The sequence below is a fragment of the Physcomitrium patens genome, chromosome 3 (genome assembly GCF_059467195.1).
Source record: "Physcomitrium patens ecotype Gransden chromosome 3, ASM5946719v1, whole genome shotgun sequence".
Lineage (NCBI taxonomy): Eukaryota > Viridiplantae > Streptophyta > Bryopsida > Funariales > Funariaceae > Physcomitrium > Physcomitrium patens.
This window is the reverse complement of record NC_143412.1, coordinates 3,760,008-3,776,996: the sequence shown is the minus strand read 5'-3', so window position 1 is coordinate 3,776,996 and position 16,989 is coordinate 3,760,008. Positions and strand designations below refer to the sequence as shown.

The 16,989-nt window shown below is 38.4% G+C and overlaps 1 protein-coding gene and 1 pseudogene across 5 annotated transcripts; both read left to right on the top strand.

Annotated features, from left to right (window-relative positions):
• The first annotated feature begins 1,654 nt into the window (after positions 1–1,654).
• Positions 1,655–8,992, top strand: LOC112280090 (protein CASP). Of its 4 annotated transcripts, none has more exons than XM_024515126.3 (19): positions 1,655–2,531; positions 3,309–3,419; positions 3,523–3,701; positions 4,080–4,229; positions 4,429–4,517; positions 4,661–4,770; positions 4,887–4,981; positions 5,128–5,186; positions 5,454–5,619; positions 5,782–5,874; positions 6,157–6,285; positions 6,544–6,663; positions 6,810–6,896; positions 7,140–7,247; positions 7,451–7,591; positions 7,836–7,937; positions 8,208–8,287; positions 8,461–8,481; positions 8,828–8,992. In XM_024515126.3, the coding sequence occupies exons 1-19, from the start codon at positions 2,414–2,416 to the stop codon at positions 8,835–8,837; spliced, it is 1,968 nt and encodes a 655-aa protein (XP_024370894.1). In that variant the 5' UTR covers positions 1,655–2,413; the 3' UTR covers positions 8,838–8,992. The 4 variants fall into 4 exon arrangements, with proteins under 4 accessions (XP_024370894.1, XP_024370891.1, XP_024370890.1 ...); XM_024515123.3 differs by having other exon boundaries at positions 8,678–8,992; XM_024515122.3 differs by having other exon boundaries at positions 8,392–8,481.
• Positions 8,993–10,857: 1,865 nt separating this feature from the next.
• LOC112279371 (putative methionine--tRNA ligase) lies at positions 10,858–16,749 on the top strand (annotated as a pseudogene). The gene is made up of 14 exons (XR_012217136.2): positions 10,858–11,044; positions 11,231–11,375; positions 11,568–11,721; positions 12,103–12,258; positions 12,426–12,656; positions 12,954–13,097; positions 13,271–13,361; positions 13,686–13,792; positions 13,904–14,018; positions 14,380–14,585; positions 14,741–14,869; positions 15,117–15,257; positions 15,484–15,831; positions 16,072–16,749. The product of XR_012217136.2 is annotated as a putative methionine--tRNA ligase (transcript).
• The last annotated feature ends 240 nt before the right edge of the window (positions 16,750–16,989 follow it).

Sequence of the window (16,989 nt, the reverse complement as noted above, 5' to 3'; positions counted from 1 at the left end):
TTGCAAGTACATTAATACACTTTGTGACAATGATTGGTTTTTTTAATAGTACAAGGCAAGTGTTATGAAAAAAACTAGTTTGACCTTTGACCATGAGATGGCAAGTCTTGTTTTGTATTTTCTTAATGGAAATTGCTAAATACATGATGTGGGTGCCATTGCTCTTGCTTTTTCTATACATCTAGTCTCATTGCCCAAAATTAACTTCAAGTTCAAGCAAAAAAATCATGGAGTAAAGAAAGGGACATTTAGAATTTTAAAAAAAAAAAAAAATGAAAATGAAAATTTATAAGAATGAAAGTGAATTTTCCCTTGTGCTTGTAAGGAAATGCATTGACTGTTCAGTTTTAATAATATAATATAAAAAAATGGATGGTCTTTGACTCAAAAACCCAAAAATTTATTATACTTTCTTTGGATTAATATAGGCTGGCACCAAAGCTGTAAGCACACAAAAACTGTGTAATTTAGGGAACTAATTTGCAACACAACATTTTTCAAACCAATTGCAATTGGCAAGAGAACCTAAAAGCATATAAATGGCAAAATTTACATCAATTTGCTATGCCAATATAGTTATCAATGTCATGCAACCTAAAAATATTGTAATCAAATTTTGTTGTAGCATGAAAGTAATACTTTATCTTCTCTTGCAATAACCTTCCAACTTTATTTCATGAGATCTTATTTTGTTAGAATGTTGATATAAGTTGTGAGTTTAGCAGATTTTTTAAGTGCATGGCATATAATATGTATATTATTACTTAAACATGAGATGTAAATTAAAGATGTCATAATTTGTTATTCATGAGTAATGACAATTTATTATAAAACTACATTTTATTTACTGATGCAAAAAAAAAAGAAAGAAAAAAAGGCATATTCTGATTGCATTTAATTTTCTGATTTTCTAACTATCCTAGATATTTACAAAACAAATACATTACTTAAGAAAATTAATATATGAATAAAATAGTAAATAATTTATGTTGTGATATTTATTTGAAATCAAATCATGTTTTATAAAAAATCAAAACATTAAAACGTTTTTTCATTTTAATCTCTACTTCAAGTATAAATTGGTTAATACATAGGTTTACTGATTTCAAGTTCAACATGTAAATTGAGAAGCTTTATTATACAAAAATAATCAAGTTCAAAAAAAACATTATTTTTGAAATAATAATAGATATTATGAGTTAATTAAAGTTAAAAATAGTAAACGTATCTTACCATTAAATATAACTCTGAATGTTTAGATTTCATTTTTTGTAATTGCCTTTAATTATTGAAGAGGAATTTTGGTGCATAATATTAATCATAATAATAACAGTGAAGACTCCACTATTGGAAAATTTCATACCCAACTTATGAAGTTCGATCATTATATTTAATAACAATAAAATTGATCCCATCAAAAGCAAGCCAAAAGTCTGAATGTAAAACTGATCAACGAATGACTCCCATCCATTACCCATTTTCATCCAATATGTTAAGAACCAGGGCAGGGTGTGGGACTCCGAGATCCCTCTGGGGTTCTCATCCAAAATAGACACGCAACGAATGAACAAATGTGACGAACACAAAACGTCATTCATTGGTCGGCACGTTGTCTCTCTCGCGCCCTCTGTGATGCAATAACCCTTTGTTTTCGAACGCGCCTCCGTCTTGTGGCACGGCGCTGCATTAGTCTTGTTCCTGCTGTTGCTTCCACGAACGCCATCGCCGTGCCCGATCGGGTGTCGATATTGTTGCATTCTTTTGCATTTTTGCTTCTGAGTGCTGTACTTATTATGAATCACAAATTTTCACGTTATTCCGTGCGCAATTGCGTCCAGTGTACGTCCATCGGTGACTTACTTAATGATCTTGTTTGCCGCGATCTGCTTGCCGTGGAGTTCGCGAGTGAATTGAAAAGCTTCGTCGTGCTTACACGCTTTCATCTGGACATTTTGGTTTAGTTTTTTCTGGTGATCTTCTTAGGGCGTGAAGCTGGCGGTGTGTGCACACTCTTTTGCGTGCATCTACCGCTTGTTATTTGGTCTTTCGATCCCATTGATTGATCTGGGGTTGAGTTTCTTGTATACTTTAGATGTTAGAGATAGCCATTCGTCAGTTTTTTTTTTTTTTTTTTTTTTTTTTTTTTTCCTCCTTTCTTTCTTCTTTTCTATCTGTTCATTTCGACAGGTACAGGATTTTTTAAGGTAGTTCATTTGGTTTGATCGGAAAAAAGGACAGCGTGAACTGCAGAGTTAAAATTCAAGCACACCTCTAGTTTTTAAGGTTTCAACCAGATCGGAATTAGATAAAATTCTTAAAATCTGGAGCTGAAGTAGTCGGAGAGCCTGTTGGATCGGCTTGTAGTCGACCTGCAAAGGGGCATGAGAAGAGTGTTCTCTATTTGAGGTGCAATATGGGATCCGACGGAGGTGTGAGCGATGGCGGTGTGGATAAAGAAACCACACAGCGGCAAGCGATACCCGCGTTTAACTCCTCTTCTCCCATGTTACTCGTGCTCACATTCTGGAGAGGTGAGGTTCGAAACTTTTTGTTGAAATGTGATTTTGCTGCGTTGCAATTAAATTTTATTTATTTTTTTCAGTTGGCTGAACTGGAAACTGATTACAGTAGAGTAAAATAGATTAGGGCTGGGAATCGGAATAAAGATGGCAACACTACCTAAAATTTGAAAGAAATGCCATTGAGAATCACAATACGTCACCAGTCAGACCGAAGCGGATGTTCTCACTAGAAATGCTTTGGATTTGATGTCTAACTTTTTCCGGTTCAGTGAACCAATTTTCCAACTTGGTGAAGGCTTCCTGATCTAGTGGTTTGGACGAAGTTTCTTTTTTTCCTCCTTTCTATTTCGTTTAACTTATTCATTAATCTCATTCTAGAAATCGGTTTTATGTTCAGATTGAAATCTAGACCAGACGGACCCCACTGCGTTCGTTTTCCTCTCGAATTTCATTGTGTATCATGTCTGACTTTTTTATCGAGTGTTTATAACCTTCAGAGATTATGGTATTGCCACTCTGATTTAGTACAATGATCTGTTGCATGCAATGATGATCAAGTACACTCTAGTGTGATTAGGAACATACTCTGCATGGAATATCAATTGATCAATTTCTTTTTAAAATAATTTCCGAATCTTTCAGCATTGATTGATCAAGAAGCGAAATCGACAATTACTGGGAAACAAATCCTCGTCCTCTGATCCCACCGTATTCCTGACTTTAGGCTTCAGTGTTTTGGTCTAAGAAGATTAATTAACTAAGTTTTTCTTCGAATCAATGTTTCAGATTTGGATTTAGAGAAATGGAGGGCAGAGTTGGATGACCAAGGACTGAGGATCGGTGATAACCAAGAGAACAGCCTCAAAAATCGCCGCAAGCTTGCCGAGAGTACTCGGGGTAAACTGTTTTTTTACTTTTCCAGTGCCAGCTGCTTTAGCTTTGCCATTTGTCCAGGTTTTTTTGTTAAACAGTCTTCACAGTATTTTTCTGTTTGAACAAGATTTCAAGAAGGCGTCCAATGAAGAGAAGGCCAAGGCTTTTCCAGCTTTATTAAAGGGATATCAGGAGGAGGTGGACAATCTTACAAAAAGAGCAAAATTTGGAGAAAATGCTTTCCTCAACGTGTATCAGAAGCTCTATGAGGCTCCTGATCCTGTTCCCGCCCTTTCTTCTGGCGCTGTAAGCAGCCATTCCTCTTTCCTTTCACGTTGTTGGCTCCTCAGACTGACAAGTAACTCAATGCTCGAATTTCGAGTTTATGAGTAACCAACCTATAGGATTTGTAAAAAGTGTATTAGCTTTTGCACTCACAAATGAATGCACAAGCAGCATTTTGGACTAGGAGTAGTTATTTTTGTTCAAAATATTTCCAATTTTATGCCTAAGTGGTTGCTATCGAGATTGTTTCTATTACTAATGTTATGGAGAAGTGATAAGAACAGGACCTACACCCCAAAAGTTGGTATCGCAGCAAGTGTTGTGTGATATGTTGAGCACTTCAAGTTATGAACTTCGATCCGTGTTGACAATTTCTAATTGTAAGGGCTGGTGGTTTAGGAACTAGCAACGAGATTGGCGGAGCTTGACTCAGATTACCGAAAGATGAAGCAAGAGCTTGAGGAGTATCGCTCTGAAGCAGCCCACCTCAGGAACCAACAAGCTACAGTGCGACGTCTGGAAGAGCGAAATCGTTTGCTGGAACAACAGGTTAATTTATGGCTTCTTGAATGCCAATCATCTTTTCATTGTTGACTTCTTTTCCAATCTTTTTGAAATCGCATGCTTTATGCCTAACCCTTTTTGACAGAACGGATTTGTGCGACATTTCTTGATTTTTTCAGGATATAAATTTTGATAGAAGATATTTCTTAAACCGTAACACTGATTTGCATCTTTTCAATCGTAGATGGAGGAGAAAGTTAAGGAGATAGTTGAGATGAAGCAGCGTAGTCTCGCAGAAGAAAATCAGAAGAACATTGAAATTATCAGAGAGAGGTAAAACAATGAGCTTTGTGCCTTGTCGCAAGCACCACATTCTGTTTTTATCAAACGCACAATAATACTTGTGGTATTTGATAGCTTCTCCAGTACATTGGAATCAGCCATAGCATTCAAACTTGATGATATCCATGGTTCAGGGAGGCTTTTCTACAAAATCAGCTACGGGCAGCCAAAGAGAGTGTGCAAAATATGCAAAGACTTCACGAGTATGGGCAGACCCAGCTGTTTAATCTACATGCCCAATCCGGTAAAGTCACAAGCTAGTCTTCATTTTCAGTCCACCTTGACGTTTTAATGAGATTTCTCTCTATGGTGTCATTCTGGAATGTTTTGCCAATAGTTTGGGAATTGTATCTTTTGCAGAGGAGGTAAGTGCAGCCAAACAGTCGGAGCTGAATCTTCTGACAGATGAAGTGGATCGTTCTCAGGCTCGGCTCTTGAGTCTAGAGAGAGAAAAGGTACATTCTCAATTTCCATTACAGCTATTACTTAAGAATGTGAATTTTAAAGTAAGTTAATTATAGCAGTGCTGTAATCTCAATCTTTACTGAAGAGTTTCAATAAATATGTGTAGTGTTCTGGCATCCTTTTGTTGAAATGGCAGGAACAATTGCGATCAGAACTGCAAGCAGTAAACAATCAAGAGGTCCATCTTCAGGAGCGGTAAATTTTCAAGTAGCATTTTTTACATCTTCCCATGTTATTTATTCAATTAAATTTTGTTTCTCTTTCACAAGTGCTTCTCAATCATGTCACAAATACCACTTCTGTACGCAAAGTGTTCGCGTCTAGTTCTTCAATTTTCGATGTCACAACTACAAGTTGGGAAATGTTGCTTCGTGATTGTTTCCTTCGACCGTTATTTCCCGGTTCCTTTCTCAAATGTTGACAGAAATTGCTTTTTCTTGATTCCTATTCCCTTATTCACAGGCTGAACGAGGAGGCTAGTAGCAATCTAGAGGTTTCTTTGAAAGCGAAGGAAAAGATAATCTCTGAGCTACATTATGAGTTGCACACGATTGAAAGCACTCTGAGCAACGAACGTGAACAGCATCTTGTTGAAGTGAAAAGACTAAATGCTCTTCTTAACGAGAAGGTAAGGGAAGCTTCACTATTCGTCTTCACGCTTGATCTGGTCTTCATCCATAGCGTACTTTGTGAAATTGTGATACCTGTAATTGTCAAGCATTTGATTGAAAAAATACGTTGAGAGACGTCCTGTATTTGAACTTGATAAATTGACAATTTTGTGAGACAGGACTTGGTTCTTCAAGTTCTGCAGAAAGAACTCAGTGAACGGCCCACCCCTAAACAAGTAGAGGACTTGCGCAAACAAGTTAAAATTCTGCAGGTGCCAACCTAGTCCTCGCATGTGATTTCCCGTAATTTTGTAGTTTATTCTTTGGTTTTTTGTGTTATGAACCGGTCATTTTCGATAATTCTATTATTGCGATTGTAAGCATGATTGTCATCACGTCGAACGCTAAGTTTCTGATAGTGTACGTGAACCCCACCTTTGTACTGTTTTTGTCCAAATGTGTTTTGGGGGGAACACAACGCATCCTCAGCAGCAGTTTTGAATCATACGCTACTGTTATTTTAATGTGGTAGGTGATGCATTTTGTTGATGCAGGCGGTAGGTTACAACTCTGTGGAAGCTGAAGACTGGGAAATCGCTACACGTGGGGAGGATATTGGAAAACTCGAGACATTGCTACTTGATAAAAATCGCAAAATGGAACATGAACTTACCCAATTTAAGGTGAGTCTAAGTGTAAGAATGCTTAGGCGTCTTCAGTTTCTAGTGTTTTTCAAATCTGGTAGGTTGGGTGAACCCCAATCTTCCTTCACTAGACGGTTTGATGTGTTTTGATTTGCCTACTGTTAACCCTTGTAGCAAATAATGTTCTGTCTCCGTAAGTGATCCAAATGTTCTGAGTCTTTTTCGCGTCGATTTTATTTGATTAACTGCACATTTTCTGAATCCTAATCATCATTTCTGTGTTGGATAATCTGATAGGTTCAATTGTCAGAGAGGACAGAGGCAGCATTAGCTGCTGTTGAAAAAGTCAGAGAATTGGAGGCTCAAGTGACAAAACATAAGGCGTTAATTGTGAAATTGGAGGAGGATATCGTGAAGGTTGCATTCCCGTGATTATGCCTTCAGAATGGTTCAAATATCTTATTTCTCTAGGTGCTTGTATCAATAAATTAAGTGGTCCTACACGGGATTGGATTAAGTGCATGAGAGTGAGTGTTGTTTGATGTGGTGGTTACTGGATGTAGGGCTATGGACCTTCACACGACCGTCGGCCTACCAAACATTCAGATGACTGGGACTTACCGGACTCGGGTATTAATGACTCATCAGAGGTACCTGATCTCGATTGGTATTAAGTTTTAAGCTTGTACATGCTTTTTTAGCAACGAGGCTTGGTATTCTCTGTGTTGAATTTACAGCTAGATTGTTGTCGAACACTGCACGAGACTTTTCCAAAATGCGTTTGCCTAAATGAATTCTCAACATTAGCATTCTAATATTTCTATCACTTATGTTGACCTGGAGTGTTTTTTTTTTCTCCTAATACATATTTGGTGCCTGATGGGGACATGCAGCAACATGAAAGTTCTAAGGGAGTAGGTGGTGAAGACCGGAATTCTATGTTGCAAGTCATTTGTAGCCAGCGTGATCGATTTAGGCAACGCCTGCGAGTTACTGAAGAAGTGAGCTTATGTTATAATTTCCCTCCCTGTCTAAGCACGATAGTAGACTGTCTCAATTAATTTATATTGAATATTTTTACATGATAAAGAGCTGAATCGACGATTTGTTCTCATATCTTATGGATCCAATCTTTTAGAATGCCACCTTTTCTCTATAATCGTCAGTTTTACAGGGCATTGAAAATGGGTGCATAATTTTGCAGGAGCTACGGGCATCAAGGGATAGGTGCCAACTATTGACAGCAGACGTTGAGCGGAGTAAAGCTGATAATGTGAAGCTTTATGAGAAGATGCGTTTTGTTCAGGATTATACTAAAGAAGGACCTGTTTCCCGAAATAAGAAGGTATTCCCCATGCTGATTTCCTGTATTTACTCCATTACAAATGGTGGGTAAAGGTACAAAAATTCTTTAGGCAATGCAAACTTGTGAGTAGATTTATTCTCTGTTCGTTCATTATTGTGTGTTATGCACAAAATTTTCTTTACAACATTGAGAAATAGCCTTTTGGTTCCATAACTGTTACTAAGCACCGAATGGCAACAGTTTATTAATTTCTTAAGTCATCAACTTTGTGTCTGATCACCAGCGCGGGGAGGATTTGGAATCAGGAATGGGGGGTGATGTAGAGAGCAGATACAAGAAGATGTATGAAGATGATATTAATCCGTTTACTGCTTTTTCAAAGAAGGTTGTTATTCTTTTCGCAATGCGCAGAATCAGACCGTCTATCAGCATTGGTTTTGTTTACAGCACATTTCTTACTCCTCTTTGCGTCTCATTTTTTTAATGGTCTTGGTCGTATAAAATTTGTTAGTTGTGTTCGTACATTGTTGAGTGTACTGTTAGTCAGCTTTACTTGGTCTTATAAAGTGTAGTTGTTCTGGCATTTAACAAGCAGCAGATTCGACCATGCAACCATAGACACTGATTCCATGTTTCCATTTCCATGATCATGCAGGAAAAAGATCGAAGGTACAGGGAGCTTGGTCTTCGAGACAAAATCACACTCACTAGTGGTCGATTTCTTCTTGGCAACAAGTAAATATCTACCCCTTCCCCTGCTTTGTTCCTGTGAACTTCAAGCTAGGCCGCTTCTTTGAATCTTGTACATGTGTTTAATGCTAGTTTAACTTGTTTCACAGGTATGCTCGAACGTTTATCTTTTTCTACTCCATTGCTCTTCATTTGCTTGTGTTTGCGAGTATGTACAGGTTCTCGAGTTTAAGTCACAGGTATGTTTCAAAGTCCTGTCTGCTACACCTTGTATGTAACCACTTCTAAGAGGTATTATGTGCTGAGATAATTTGTTTTTTCGCTTAATTCAAGCTGATTGTAGACTGCAGTTACAGTAGACTACATTAATGAGAGTATCTTCTGAGGTCAAATGTTTCAACACAACGCGATGATTTTGTGGTCTTTCCTCAACAGTGCCATCAGAGACCGGGAGATGGGATACAATGAAGGCAGTTGAGGACATCAAAGATTACTCAGTAGCTAACGCGACTTTAGGATCAACATTGTAACTTGCCGTGAGATAACCTTGTCCACAAATTTAAACTCTTAGGATACTGTGTGCAGGCGGAAATAACACCTTCTCCTTCGCTTTCAAAGCCAGAGCAAATTTTTTTGTACAGTCACAGAATGAATTGTGGATATCCGTTGGTTTAGCCACTAAAATTGTGTTCGGTGAAACACACTATACAATTTGAAAAAAATACACAATTTTGCAGAAATTTAGAAAAACCTTGCAATTTCTGGTGCAACTTGAGCACACAAGTTTGAGCCCATCAATGCTGCATTGATATCTGTAATAGACAGGCTTCACTTCCCCACCGGTTCACAATTAGAAATGCGTTTATCAACAATGCCATTTTTAACAATAAATTAACTTTGTATGACTTTTTTAGGAATTGAAGACTTTGCTGATTGGTTAAAACCATGGTGAACTGGGAAGCAATTGCTCACAACATTCTATTTAGCTCCTGCCATGCAACACATGAAAAAGCCAAGATTGTGGTCCTTGAAATTATTATATGTAAACCCTGATGCGTAATTGGTGACATACATAATGTGAGCAATGTTCCATGGTGTTATTAACGAAGTGGGGATTAAAATGTGTGTTGTCACCAATAAAATTTCCACTTGCGACTTCAGTTACACTGTAATATCTATAATTATGTTGACATAATTATATTTAAATTATATCTAATCTAAATGAATATTTTGTATGACGTAATATTTTGAAGTAGTTTATAGAGTCAAGATCGGCATTGTAGTAGACTGGTATTCTTCTAAACTTGTTTATTGATATGTTACATAAAATCAAATACTTCAAATAACGGTAGCCAACAAAATTAATACAATTGTTGAGGATTAATCCTCAAATTCTTTTACCAAATTCAAACTTGATAATTATACAAGTAAAATGATTATTCATTCAGCAAAATAGAACAATGAAAACTCTTTAGTGTTGTGATTTTTGTTTTTGTTTTCTTGCAAAGCTATGGTTTTATACTGGCAACAATTAAAACACAGTTTAACTAAAAGTTTTTTTGAGTGATAACTTTCATCTCTACAATGATTTATTTATAATATCTTCAAGTTGACATAATAAATAGCCATAATTTCATAAATTTTTACTCTATAGAAAAAAAATTAAAATAATCTTCAATAAAAATAAAAATAAAGTATTGTAATAAATTCTTTTAATAAGCAAACTGTTAAAAAATATCTCCCTTGATTTTAAATGCCTATATAAGATTTGGTCTTGCTAAGAGGACTTTGTCTATGGACCATTTCAAACCAAAGAAATAAATGTATCCTTGAAAAGAAAAAATAGAATGACTTTCATATAAGAATTACAATTTTAAGGGGGTTGATAGAATACAACCAAATTTGTTGAGGAAATTAGAAAAGCATCCCAAATACAAAACTATTATCTTTATGAGGTGAGACAAGTTCAAGATGGCTAAATTCCTAATCAAAATATATAACTTAATTAAGTGAAATTTTAGAATATTACAAAGTGGCTTGATATTACACAAAAATGAATACACTCACAAAGCATTAGCACTTATCTCACTTAGTTCTCTTAACTATACCTCATTTGTATCACAAGTTCAGAAGTAATTTTTGTACTACATTTCATTCTATCAATGCATTGGATATACCCTATTTTTCTGTAAACAAAAGAAGAAACTATATGGAAATTCAATAAATTTTGGACAATGTTAAATAGACCCAAGTTTTCATGAAAATGATCTACCTATTTAACTATCATGAAAGTAAAAATGACCTCTAGATTCAACCAACTATTATCCTAACTATCATGAAAGTAAAAATGACCTCTAGATTCAACCAACTATTAGATATGCAACCAATAAAAACCAATTACATTCCTCTAACATTTAGTGTTTAACATTTCCCTAAATTTTATTAAACTCCAAAAGCAACGTTATCACTTACTCCACCTGCATACAAGAAGGGAGCAACCTTCCATTTGGAATTGAAGGCCAGCTAAAGCCTCGGTACAGGTTAACAAAACCTCGTCGTCTCCATCTCACTCTGCTCGAGTGTGTCGCGTTATGTCGTCTCTCGCACCAAATTGAGCTCCTCCTCGCCATAGCTGGTTGTCAGTAGCGAGGCTCGCAAACGTGAACAACCCCGGAGACTGCACTCACGCTACCCGGGAGCAGCGTCCCGTGAGGGTGCCCATTCCCGGCAAGCGTAACGTCCCGGTCACAAGCGCGCTGCCTTACGTGAACAATGTGCCGCACCTGTGAAACATCATCGGATGTGAGTGTTCCATCTCGGTTTGTATAGCGTTTTCTCGTCTGTTGCTGTGGTTTGGACGTAATTTTACATCCAGGGGGGTGCTTTGGAGGTATTGGGAGGTATTGTGAAGGTTGTGAGTTTGATGGCAGTAGAGTAATTAGCTTCGTTGTGTTTTTTTTGTGGTCGATTGAGATGATGAATTCGCAGGTGTGTTGAGTGCCGACGTTTACGCCCGGTACTGTCGGAGGCAGGGTTACAATGTCGTCTACATGTGTGGTACTGATGAGTTTGGGACTGCTACCAAGACCAAGGCAATGGAGGAAGGCCTTACTCCGCGGGAGATCTGTGACAAGTAGGCTCAACGCTATTCTGTGGAGGTGTTCATAATTTGATAAGTCAAAAGCATTTTGAGCTGATTTGGGACCTTAGTGCTCGCATCTTCGCCGAATCAATGCGGACTGAGTTTTCCTGAGTATTGTACTGAGGCGTCAGGATTTTTATGGTTGTCAGGTCTACTCTCTGAGTCTGTGTGCTCCTGCTGCAGATATCACGCTATTCATGAAGACATTTACGAATGGTTTGATATTGACTTTGATAAGTTTGGGCGAACGGCCACTCCTCAGCAGACTGAAATTGCGCAATCTATCTTCATGTCCTTGTATGAGAAGAAACGATTGAACGAGAATACAATGATTCAGGTGCGATCGACTGATATTTAAGTTCTGCCATGAAGTTAGCTTTAAATGTCGCAAAGAGATTGGCGAAGGCATGAAGTTTTATGTACCCAGCAGTGGTTCCTTTGTTTGAAAGAGCGTGAATGCCATGTCACTTAATATTGTGCTACGTTATCTCGATGATATAATCTGTAAGAGTCTGATAAATCCTCACTTTCATCCGAAGGAATCTTGGGAATCGTCAATTAATTGCTTTGAGCTAGAGTCGACAGACGATCCAAAAAAAGAGTCAGCTCTGCAAGAAGTGGTCGATTATTCCTTGAGTAAGGAATTATGATTGTAGCGTGGTTAATTTGCTCTAGTTTTGATGCCAACTTCACTAACGTTTCCTTTGGATTGATACAGCCATACTGCACTACCTGTAGCCGGTTTTTGGCTGATAGGCTGGTAGAGGGTACATGTCCAACACCTGGCTGTGGTTACGAAGATGCTCGTGGGGATCAATGTGATCTGTGTGGGAAGCTCCTCAATGCCGATGACTTAATTAGTCCTAGGTGCAAGGTGAGTTTCTTGCATTGCATTAGTAAGTGATAATGTCTGGAAAATGATACGTGGTGTACTGACATCCTTTTTTTTTTCCTTTTTTTTTTTTTGTTTTTTTTTTTTTTTGGCATCATGTTATTGCTACGCACATAAATTCATAATGCCTAGTGTCTATTTTATGGTAGGTGGGTGGCAACACTCCAGAGAAGCGTCCGACGGATCATCTGTTTCTTGATCTTCCTGGTCTTAATGATCAATTACAGCAATATATTACTAATACGTTGAAAACAGGTGGCTGGAGTTCTAACTCTATCCAACAAACGAATGCTTGGATCCGTGATGGGTTGAAAGAGCGGTGTATCACGCGAGATCTGAAATGGGGTGTCCCAGTTCCACTGGAGAAGTATAAGCAGAAGGTTGTCTTTCATAACACTCAGCAGTCTCACAAATTTCAGTTGCATTGCCTCCCGAATACCAAACTAGTGTAGGGCACCCAACTTCTTAATTGGTTTAATGAAATTGTCCTTTTGGACTTGGGAGAAAAGTTTACCCTTACTGTGAAGTAGAAATAGCGTCTAATTGACCCCTCAAATCAGAGCGAAGAGTACAATCTCTAAAAAAGTTTTTTTAACAATTTTTTGCAATACCTACTTGTTGTCATTAGCTGTTGTGAATTGTGAATCACACTCCTAATTTTTTGTGGAATTTGCCAGGTATTTTATGTGTGGTTTGATGCTCTTATTGGCTACATATCAATCACAGCTAATTATTCTAATGAATGGGAGAAATGTTGAAAGTCCCCCGAGGATGTTGAACTGGTGCAATTCATGGGGAATGATAACGTGCCATTCCATACAGTAAGGCACATGTTTCTTGCAAGATTTCTCGGTTTCAGTACGTATTTACATCAATTTTTCATTGTAATTGCGATATTTGCTTCAATAGTTATTAAGGCCTCGACTGAGATTTCAGGACTTTATTATTGCCACCTGTGGCTTGGAATACTAATGGCTGCGCGACTTTTTTTCAGGTTATCTTTCCGTGCACGCTTTTGGGCACAGAGGACTCATGGACCCTGATGAAGGCTATAAGTGTCACGGAGTATCTTAATTATGAGTCAGGTAAGCATTCTTCTCGAACTTTCTCCAATCTCGTGCAACTCAATCATAACATTGCAAATGTATCTGTTATTGAACTGCTGTTGTTGTAATCCGTACATGCCACATCGCTATGGCCATTTTTTCATGAAATAGAGGCTGCAGCTTGATTTTTAGTAGCGACAGATGGGTTTTACAATGCATGCTTTGCGTTAATGCTGTGTTAGAGACTGATGTTAGTGTTGAAGAACTGAGAATGTTTCAGTTATTTATTCTGCTGATAGTATCTTCTGTAGTGCAGTAGCTGCCATGCACTAAAATACATTCGTGGATCCTGTTGTTTTGCAGGCAAGTTCTCTAAAAGTCGCGGGGTTGGTGTGTTTGGCAATGATGTGAAGAGCACTAATATACCCGTCGAAGTCTGGAGATACTATCTTCTTATAAATCGGCCAGAGGTGCCCTCTTCTTTACTATGTAATAGAACTCTGGTGCATTCTGAAAAGTTCCTTGAGAGTTTTATATTTTGCCTATTTCTATTGTTCATGGCCACAAATGTACCGTTACAGGTGTCCGACACACTATTCACATGGGTGGATCTGCAAGCCAAACAAAACAACGAGTTACTTAAGAATTTAGGCAACTTTGTTCACCGGACGCTTTCTTTTCTGGCGAAGCCATCAGGTTTGAATCTCCAACTTCTTGACTATACACGTGTCTCTCTCTCTCGTGGTGTGTGTATGTGTATGTGTATGTGCGTCTGAAAGTATTTGTGGCTTGGTATATTGCCATTTGTTTAAAATTTCATCAGTCTTCGTCAGTTATAAGATTGTTTCTGGCATTAGCATCCGTAGTGGTGGTTTTGCGTCTTTAACTACTTATATTTCAAAGGTAATTTACGCTGTGTGTGTGTGTGTGTATATATATATGCAAATTCTCAAATATCTCCCAACAATATTGGAGCAACATGCATTCGTCTGTATGTTCTGAACCCTGAGCTAGATCGTGAGTAATCAGATGACCGTTGAATATGTGTGCAGGGAAGGCGGCTACAGGAAAGTTATTCCAGAAGTTGGCAACCCTGAGGAGTACGAACTCACCAAAAAACTTGCTTTGAAGGTCAAAGGTACAATTGATGAATATATTAAATGCATGGAGGCGGTAAAGCTGAAGACTGGTCTAAAAGCTGCTATGGAAGTATCCAGTCATGGCAACTTGTACTTGCAGATATGTCATTCGACTCATAAGATCGTTTCAGTGCCTCCTGGCATTCTTTGATGGTGTGCTAACAATTTACTTCGCTATTTCGTGTATGGAGTTTTGTGTACAAATATATGTTTGCCAATGCATAAGCTTCAGTGAAGTAGTATCGTTTTGCTAGCGTATACACCATTGGTCTACAACAGGAAAGTCAATTTTGGAAGCTTTACAAGAAAGATAAACCTGCATGCTCAATATTGTTGAAGACGTCAATTGGTTTGGTCCATCTTTTGGCCATACTGCTCGAGCCTTTTATGCCCTCATTCTCTCATAAGGTATGAATGTAGTAGGGAATATTATATTTTACGACTTCATGTCAATCCTTTTCAGCCGCATGTTGGACTTTAAAGTCTCTCATATCATTTTTGTGTTTTCTGTTTTCAAATGGGCTTTTCAGATAGTCGCTGAGAAAATTAGAAGGTCTGAACAAGGAGACTCGTATCATTAACGATAACTTGTAGTTCCTGTATGTTCAGGTTCATGTACTAGTCTTCAGGTTTAACCGTAGTGATGCCTTTGCAGGTTCTTCTTCAATTGAATCTTCCTGCATCAACATTGTCTCTTGTGGATGAGGATGGTGATCTGGAACGAGCTTGTAAGCCCTGGATGTTGGTCGAATCAGGGCACACTATCGGCAATCCAGAGCCTATATTTGCTGAAATGGTATGTGTTGCCCTACCATCATACTTGTGTTCAGGTCATGACAAACTTCGACGGTCGTAACGATGAAAAACTTCAAACCTCATTCACGTTTGACTTTACTATAATCACTCTTACTTAGGTTTGCCGCTCTTCTCAAAATATTCGCGGTTAACATGTGCTGCTATGTTGAGGTTGCTTCTTGTTGGTGGAAAAGCTAACTAAAGCTGGGCGTATTGTGTAATTTCAGAAAGACGATGAAATGGAAGGTTACAGAGCGAAGTTTTCTGGCAGTCAAGCCGATCGAGCTGCAGCATTGCAGTCTGCAACAGAGGCTCTGTCTATATCCGCACCAGAGAAAGAAGTTAAGGGAAAGAAGGGCAGTAAAGGTGCTGGTACAGGAAAGAAGACGCCAGCTGTGGTTAAAGAGCTGCCCCTGGATGTCTCGAGACTTGATATACGGGTTGGTCTCATCACAGACGTGAAGAAACATCCAGATGCCGACTCTCTGTATGTGGAGCAAATCGATGTTGGAGAACCCACTCCCAGGACAGTTGTCAGTGGTCTCGTTAAATTTATCCCTCTTGAACAGATGCAGGTATGTATTTTACCTATATGGATTCAAGATATCAATCGTATTTACACATGAGGTAATCAGCTTGAATAAAGTGCCTAATCCATTTGTGGGGTAACTCAATAGATTTTTTTTAGCCTTTATTGTTTTATATGGTCTGCACTTAGTTGGAAGGTGCTGTAACCAACACTTTTGTAAACCAAATTTCGCGAATGTTTCTGATTACTTCCGCAGGTAACCTAAAAAATGGAAGGTTTTGTGCAGAATCGGGAAGTGTGTGTCCTCTGCAACTTGAAGCCAGCAGCTATGAGAGGAATTAAGTCTCAAGCAATGGTCTTGGCTGCTTCTAATGCTGACCATACGGAGGTTGAGCTAGTCACCCCTCCTGAAGGTGCTGCCGTTGGTGAGAGAGTCACATTTCCAGGCTATCCTGGTGAACCCGACGATGTTAACCCCAAGAAGAAGATATGGGAGAGCGTGCAGCCTGACCTTCAAACCGGAAGTGATCTGGTTGCTCAGTACAAGAATGTACCTTTCACTACGTCTTCGGTCATTTGTAAAGTCCAGACAATTGCCAATGGTGGGATCAAGTAGTGCTTCTTTCAATGTCTTATAGTGTACCGCGCTGAGTTGTCCCTTTCTAACTATGGATGTAGTAGTGCGAGCGTTCTACTTTTGCACCGATCTGATCTCGGTCCCAAGTTCCTCCAGCCACCCAGAATATGCGAGAACACGTAATTTGAATTGGGCATCTGAAAGTTTTGAAGAGAGACTCGTAGTGCAACAAAACTTTCGTTGGAGACAGATTAATTGTACGACGTGGGAGGCACAGGAGAAGATAAACACATTTTCTACAATACATAGTAGTGTGTTACCTGTACCATTTCAAGCACCCAACGACAATCGTATTAGTAACTTTCAAATAAAGAATTCAATCATAAATGAGGGGGTTTCATGTCTAACCAGCTGCCAGCAGCATATGAATCAGGGTACAAGGAGGAATTATGAAAGGTCACGTACATGAATGCATCATGAAATCAGAGATGTAACAAAAATACATCCCCCCGTCTCATGAATTACTGCTATTCTGTTTTGGTCATTCACTCTTGAGTTTCATTGCAGCACAAGTTTAGTCACCCTTAGGTAACTTTTACAAATCATAGAACTACACTGAAATTACTG

What these genes read in the sequence shown, in the direction of transcription:
- LOC112280090 (XM_024515121.3), top strand. Translation starts at nt 2,414, where the DNA reads ATGGGATCCGACGGAGGTGTGAGCGATGGCGGTGTGGATAAAGAAACC. An exon ending in CGTGCTCACATTCTGGAGAG is followed by an intron (nt 2,532 to 3,308) that starts GTGAGGTTCGAA and finishes TCAATGTTTCAG; the next exon opens with ATTTGGATTTAGAGAAATGG. An exon ending in TTCTCGAGTTTAAGTCACAG is followed by an intron (nt 8,482 to 8,677) that starts GTATGTTTCAAA and finishes TTTCCTCAACAG; the next exon opens with TGCCATCAGAGACCGGGAGA.